The sequence below is a fragment of the Barbus barbus genome (assembly GCF_936440315.1).
Source record: "Barbus barbus genome assembly, chromosome: 5".
Taxonomy (NCBI): domain Eukaryota; kingdom Metazoa; phylum Chordata; class Actinopteri; order Cypriniformes; family Cyprinidae; genus Barbus; species Barbus barbus.
The window spans coordinates 12,793,537-12,801,246 of NC_136733.1; the positions used below are offsets into that span (position 1 = coordinate 12,793,537).

A 7,710-nucleotide genomic window follows, 5' to 3' on the forward strand; every position below is an offset into this window, starting at 1 on the left:
AAGCCATTCTGCCATCAGAAATACATTGCTTGGTGGAAGAATAAAATATATATTTTATGTATATAATCAGTCATTTTTGTTGCTGTGTGTATATTTTATGAATGAAAAATGTTTTTATGGATTAACCATTTTTACAAAAGCAATAAGCCCTGCAAAGCCATGGTTTACAATGAAGGGGGCTCTGCGTCGTGTTAAATAACTCCCCTTAGCTTTTCTAAATTCACCATAACCCATGGCTTTGGGCTTTATTACTTTACTAATTCAACGGCCCGATTATTCCTTAAATATATATATTTTAAAATCACAAGGCCAAAGGGTCAAACACGGGTCAGACTCATCTGATCATAAATGCCATTGTGTTGGATAACACATAAACTGCCAGGCCATGTGTGACAAAAAATATAAGTTTTATGGATTAATTAGGCTATATCCATGTTTTATGATGGCAAGGGTTAAGGATATGGTTAGAACTATGGTTCTTGGCAAAATATCCATGACCAACAAGAAAGAAACACATCGTACTCTGCAATATTGCTATTAACTGTTTCATAAAAAATTGTTCATAAAAAGTTGGATATTTTTAAAGAGTCTTTATTGGGCATTAACAATTATAAAGAACTGATTTCAGGGTCAAATCAATTTGTGAAGTAGCGTGCTTGTGCAAATTTCCTTTATATGATAATTTTGCTTTGGGAACGTTATTGTGATAGTGTAATGCAGACAAACAATGGTGCACAATAAAACATCCATTTTAGTGTTGGAGCTAAATAGTTGAACTACAGCCCTATGGCTCTTCTTTTCACAAGGAATCTGTCTCTCACTGGCCAGTCATGACCTCAGCGTGCAAGTATGAGTTCTCAGCCCAGACCTGCATTTACCAGCACAGCCTGCCAGAGAAACTGAGACTCATTATCACCGGTCCCTGAGGAGCACAACCACTGAGGGTGGAGCAAAGGAGATAAGCCCTTCCCTCTTAAAGAATGAAGCCTTATAATCAATATGGGAAGTAGCAGCTGTGTGCACATCCTAGTTCCTGAATGGGGGAGATTTTGATGAGCTGCCACATAGGTATTTAGATACAAGATTACTCATGGCAAACACTTTGTGGTTTTCAGCCAAAAACCCAAGTCAACTAGCCATATGAAGACAACAGATTTTACTTGAAAGTTTTTGGAACAAAATGTAAGGTCAGAGCAAGTTTGTAAGGATTTGTAATACAATTAATTTATTACAATATCGTTTGGCCAAATTAATGGTTTGATTTTGTGACATTTTACATTTCTGCTGCTGTCAATTACCACCAGTCTCTCCGGTAGGCTGTGTTAAAACTTGTACTTTTGTATAGCTTAATGCTATTGTATATCACACTGCACTTTTTAGATGAGTTTTCAACAGCAGCTAAAAGTTTACTGGGAAAAGTCAATATGCACATTTGTTTGTATAGTGTACATTTAGTTTGGTTACAATGCATTGCACGAATAGTTTATAAAAAACATTTTTAGCCTATATCTGACATTTTCAGAGTTGAGTGGATCACATGTGATGCTCACACAATGAAAGGAGATTTAGAAGTTGTGAAGAGCATGACAAATTCAATGAGAATCAGCAAGCACGTACATTTCATTATTGTGCAAATTGTACTTAATCTTTTGCACACGTGCCAAAACACAAATTGAGAAAATGATGCTTAAGCTTTTGATAATGCAGCCAACCCAGAGAGACAGTCACCATAAACCTGTCATAAATTTATATTTTCTGTGAGGTTCATTAAGGTCTTGAATGAAATTGCTCCACAGCATAGTATCCAGCATAGCTCCACTTCTTATGGCTTCCAATGAATGACTTGATCATGGAATAAAATTGTCTTTTGAGTCTGTCCATTCAGAATGACGTTGAATGCATGTACAGTGCATCTCATATTGCTCATTCAGCACTCCACTTACAACAGCTCACAAATGTGTAGGTTGAACTATACAATTGTTTTTAAATAGAATTAAACAGTAAAAGGAGACTTGAGCATTAAAACGACCCAAGCAATAAACGCAACAGTGATGTTCACTCAAATCATAAAATTGTAAAGAGACCCTTTGTTTACGTCTGGGAAACGCATCTCACATGATTAAAAGTGAACGGTCGCCACCTACAGGCCAATAGGTGCACTATGTCTCCGAAGAGCGCAGTTTAACCAGGAATGAAAAAGGTGACAAACTAAACAAGTCAAAATAATCTTGTTTTCGGTTTGAAAGGTAAGCCAATCAGAGGCAGGGTGGGTCCATTCCAACAGGGAAAAAAAAAAAATCCTCAGTTGAGGAAAAATTAATTTCTCTAGCAGACAACTCAATGTAAAATAATCTGGCATTAAATTTGCGCTTGCAGACAAGCTGTTGGATTTTGCTAATTGAAAGGAAACCTGGCCCCAATAAGTGTCACCTGATACAATAGAAAGGGCTATATAAATCTTAAGGAAAACCAATGTAGCAAAACACATGCTGGCTATTAAAAGTAGTAACTTGTGTCTAAAACTACAACCGACTGGTTTAAAAAAAAAAATAAAGAGCAAAGCATCAAAACAGAAAAAGCTGTTTTTCTTTAGAGAACACAATGGTAAGAACCAGGGGTCAGTGTTTAAGACTACCAGGTGCACAAAGTGCAGCAAAAAAAAAAAAAAAAAAAAAAAAAAAGCCCTCTATAAACAACTAGCAATTAAGTCAACTTAATGACTGTTATGAAAAACGTTGCTTAAGTTTTAAGATGTTTATTTGAAGTCAAATGTACAAAGTTGCATAAACACCGAATCAATCAATATTAAAAAGGTCCTTTACTCAGTACATGGCAGTGCAGATGAAATCTGTAAAACAAACGATAAAAGTCTCAATAGTAAAAGCATGCATAAGTTACAATTTTTACAAGGCAGCACATAGTGCTGAAGTCTCTCCAACAATCCCACACTATGAGGCCTGCTTGGCCAGGTCCTTGATCAAGGATGACTTAAGTTGAGAAATTGAGGCAATTCTCATCTGCTTCTGACTGGAGTACTTGTTCTTCACAGCCTGGAGAAGAAAGCACACTCTTCAGTGGGTCACATTAACAGGTCTCCTAGAAACAGCTACTTGAACCAAGCAGGTCAGCTTTGTGTCAGGCTGAATCCACTTACCAGATGCTTTGAAAGCCCCTCATTGACCCTCACAACATTTTTGGCAATAAGCTGCATCACAGGAACCAGTGCATCTTCAGTGTAGCCCATATAATGCTGAAGAGTAGGTGTCTGCAAGTGTCAAAGGGAACGTCAGGAGGGGGGTAAAAAAAAAAAAAAAAAAAAACCTAGAGGTTTGCCCAAGAACTCACCCAGTCACCACAGGTGAAGACCTTCAGAGTAAGGGCATAAGCTGCGCTAGCCACCTGGGAGGGAGGAAAGTGGACCATATCATAATCAACCATGGTAAGCTCCAGAAAGTACTTGGCCAACGTATGATGCTCTGCGGTAACCTGCAAAACAATTGGTATTAATGATATGAGAACATGCAACTTAACAGAAGCGCTTCTAAAAATAGACTGGTAAACTAGCTTACATCTCCAATCTTGGAGGCTCTCCTAAGGAACTGCAGAGGCAGAGGTCTCCCAAAACTGAAGTTGAGGACTCTGAGGATTTGCATCTCCATCTCCCTGATCTGACCAGTAGTATAGGCACGGTCAGTCACAAAGGCAAAGTCTGCAATCTCTGGTGGGTACATCTCTTCATACTTTGAGGCAATGAACATAGCTGTTACACCAACAAGCTGGAGCTGCTTCTTTGGAACTGGATGAGCCTGATTGAGGGACAAGTGGAGATCATTTAGGAGTGCTCAAGACAACATTACACCGTGAACCAAAACAGGAAGAGGACTCACCTGAATGAAGCGATCAATGATTGCAACAGTCATGTACATGGTCTCTTGAAGCAGCCTGAACTTAATTTGGACTTGTACAAGCCAGTCAATAAGAATTGCACGCATATTTCCTGTAACCTCCTTTCCTTCAAGATATTTTGGCTTAATAGCTTGCTCAGTCTACAAGAGAAAAAAAAAAAAAAAGGGGGGGGGGGGGGTGAAGAAACCCACCTCAACTCCTTGCCAAAAACAAGATTACAAGACAACCTGAAGCAGCAGCATATTTCAAACCTCAAGCTGACGCAGATACAAATAGATGTCCTTGACGTATTCACTGCAAAGCATGGGATTATCATAGTCATCTGCGTCCACATCCTTGATGTTAAGAAGAACGTCCGAGAACGCCTGACACAGATCATCTGAAGCACAGCCAGAGGTCTCCATGGGAACAGGAGAAGAGGGCTCAGACACAATCTGCAAACCGAAAGCTCAAGTGAATCTTCATGCAAGGTAACTAACACTTAGTTCACAACGCGTTTACAAATTGAAACGCTACACAGCCACAAAACAGTGGGCATTTTCCCCTGCTGGTTGATACTAGAGCTACACAAAAGGCTGAGTTGGTCTACTCCATTTAAACCAAACGTGCACTACCCACTGAAATATGCCAGAAGGCTTGGGAACTGATACTACGCCATTTAGGATTAGGTCCAAGACACCTTTTACTATACAAAAGGCAAAACCAGTCATAAGTAGCATGGGTATATTTGTAGCAATAGCCAAAAATACATTGCATGGGTCAAAATTATTCGTTTCATATGGGGAAAACAAAAGCCATTAAGTGAAGTAAATCAAAACTTAATGACTAGTAATATGCGTTGTCAATTACTCAATTTGGACCGCTTTAAAAGGCAATTCTCATTTGGATTTCTGCACCCTCAGATTCAGGTAGCTGCATCTCAGCCAAATATTGTCCCATCCTAACAAACCATACATCAATGGAAAGCTTATTTATTCAGCTTTCAGATGTACACGTCTCAAAAAACTAAAAACCCATGATTGTGACTAGTTGTGACCTTGTACCACAAAACCAAAGGAGGATCCCTCCCTTCAGTGTAGTTTAGAAAGCTGCTCTTTCCCATACATTTCGTCTACTGCTCACCTGAACGTCATGTTGAACTTTAGGAGACTCCTTTTTGGGCTGTTGAACCACAGGTGCTTTCTCAGCCACAACCTCCACCTTGGGTGCAACCTTCACCTCCTGTTTTTAAGAGTTGTACAACATAGGTTAGACAAAAAGACAGACAAGTGCAAATCCTCTTCCTAGAAGAAACAGAATGCGGTTACCTTCTTCCTCAAAGCCTGTCGTGTCTGGGGATTGTTGCCAATCTCCCCCAGCGCAGCCCGGGGTCTGAGCCCGGGCTTGTTGGCTACAGCTGCTTTTCCGGGCAGAGCGCTCTGATTCTCGCTGCTGGCCAGGCGAGTGTTCTGCAAGAGGAGCACAAACCAGTCTCGCATAAAGAGTGGATCACTTACATTCGCCATTTAAGATTCAGCGGGACCAGGGTAGAATTCTAAAGAGGGCTCAATCTTGATCTCACACCTACTAGTTACACGAGGACGCAAAGTATACTAGCACAAACCAATTACAACGCAAGCTACACATGCCCTTTAAAAACGCACGCCCTTCAAGCCTTACGTTTACGCAAAGCTTGCATAAGAAGAGTTTCCGAATATCGTGTACTGAACTATTAACAAGTTAAAACGCCACACTAACACATTAACGTGCGAGATAAGGGGCACATTTCCGGGATTACACCAATTAAAATCAACAAGAAAGGTGAATTTTATCTTCATGCAATAAATCCATTGTGTCTAAGCATAAATATCATAAATCCTTCTAAAAAAAACAAAACAACTTACCCTTGTGACACGGAGAGCCATTATTATCTTTTTTTTGGAAGCTCGTCACTGCGACTCGATGAACAAACTGGTTGATTGTACTCAAGCGAGCTCGATGTAATGCTGATTCTACTGTGGTTTAAATGGTCGCTCTTTCGAACGTGATTCGCTGGGTTCGAAAATCATTGAGATATGATTGGCTCAGTCGCAGCTGCTTTCAATGCGTTACCAAGACAACGAATGACCACGTGACGCCCAGGGGCGGGGATACCAGTCGAACACGTTCTTCTTGTAGTGTACTAGAGTTTGTGTGCTTTCCACTGCCATCTTTTGATGTGGAGAGCGTTGCTGCCTGCAACTGAGATGGGTATGAACGGAGGTCGGAGCCAGCAGCAAGTGTGTGGGACTTAAGCTGCAAGTGGGCTGTATAAACCAGTTCTAGACTAGAGGTAAGCGTGATGTACACTTTTTGTTTGTTTTGTTTTGTAAAAAGTATTACAAGCTGTGAAAAGTGCATTTTCTTGTTGGCTTTTGTACAACGTTTTCTTAGTACCTCACACAGCTTACAATCTGTAATGTGCCTGACAATATCTTTTTTTTATACAAACAACTAATTTGCTTTGCAGGTTATGGATACCGAAGACCATAAGCAGGTAATGTAATTGCATGGCATTGTAATTTTGGTAACACTTTCTATGAAGCCCATATTTATGATACATTATAAGGGTATTTTAAGGCATTATAATGAATGCATAATGCAGTATAAAAAACCTTATAATATGTTAAATCATCTTATGAACATTCATAAGAACAGTTTTAATGTATTATAATATTTACTTATTATTGGTTATAGCTTTTAAGAGTATGATGATTTATAACACACAGTGAACATGTTGCATCCACTTAAGTTACAATGGATTATATTTCTCATAGTTATAATGTATTATAAGCCTCATATCTTGCCACATTTCTTTTGCTACTTTAATTAAAGCCATCAATGACCACTTATAAGTATAGTAATAATAATAGTAATATTTTTTTTTCTCTCAAAAAGCCATAAGATCAGATATCAGATCAGATTGCTTTGAACTATTTTAATTTTAATATCAGTTTGATTATTTTGATGGTACCCTTTAGACAGCTGTTGTTAAGTAACTCTGCAACTACATGTCAACTAGCAGTCATTGCAGTATTAGTAGTATGTCTGCTAAATATATGCTAACACTTTATTTTGATGGGTCCCCAACAGACAAACTGACTATAAGCAACTTTGTAAGTACGTCAACATTCTACCAACCCTAACCTTAACCTAACCCTACTAATACTCTAATGAGAGTTAGTTGACATGTAGTTGCAAAGTATGTGCTTATAGTCAATAAACTAAGGGGAACATCAAAATAAAATGTAACCTAATATATAAACATTGCATTTTTTTTTCCCAGTTGAAATTATTAACTAGCTCACATCAAAATTAATATTAGCCTCACAGGGAACACATTTCCACACCTAACCACTTACAAGATGTACTGTAGTAAGATACTATGCAGATCTGAAATAATGTCAAGATATATAGTCCCATTATCAATGTAAAAGTAGATTTAATATGGTGTTCATTGTGTTATAAATAATCATAATCTTAAAAGTTATAAGCACAAATGCGTAAGCATTGTAATGTATTATAATTGTTGTTATGATTATAAGACGATAGAACATATTAGGCAAGGTTTTTTATAATGCATTATGCATTCATTATAATGCCTTAAGAATACCCTTATAATGTATTATAAATATGGGCTTCATAGAAAGTGTTACTGTAATTTGTTTTTACATTTTGGACTGCACTGATTTATAAAGTGTAAATGTCTTAAACGTTTGTAAATAGATACCTGTTTTTATTTAGTCAATGATAGATACACTGTAAAAAGTGAACAGTTGGATTAAC

At 38.1% G+C, this 7,710-nt stretch overlaps 1 protein-coding gene across 1 annotated transcript; it reads right to left on the minus strand.

Annotated features, from left to right (window-relative positions):
- Positions 1-2,741: 2,741 nt before the first annotated feature.
- LOC306869217 (G2/mitotic-specific cyclin-B1-like) lies at positions 2,742-5,922 on the minus strand. Its single transcript, XM_079415887.1, has 9 exons — positions 5,790-5,922; positions 5,214-5,354; positions 5,029-5,127; positions 4,158-4,340; positions 3,888-4,046; positions 3,570-3,806; positions 3,346-3,486; positions 3,155-3,265; positions 2,742-3,050 (listed from the first exon to the last, which is right to left on the minus strand). The coding sequence occupies exons 1-9, from the start codon at positions 5,808-5,810 to the stop codon at positions 2,949-2,951; spliced, it is 1,194 nt and encodes a 397-aa protein (XP_079272013.1). The 5' UTR covers positions 5,811-5,922; the 3' UTR covers positions 2,742-2,948.
- Positions 5,923-7,710: the final 1,788 nt, after the last annotated feature.

Coding starts and splice junctions, on each gene's coding strand:
- LOC306869217 (XM_079415887.1), bottom strand. CDS start 5,810: ATGGCTCTCCGTGTCACAAGG. Junction 5,355..5,789: donor TGGCTCTCCGTGTCACAAGG/GTAAGTTGTTTT, acceptor CTCCTCTTGCAG/AACACTCGCCTGGCCAGCAG. Junction 3,051..3,154: donor AGGGGCTTTCAAAGCATCTG/GTAAGTGGATTC, acceptor TTTCTTCTCCAG/GCTGTGAAGAACAAGTACTC.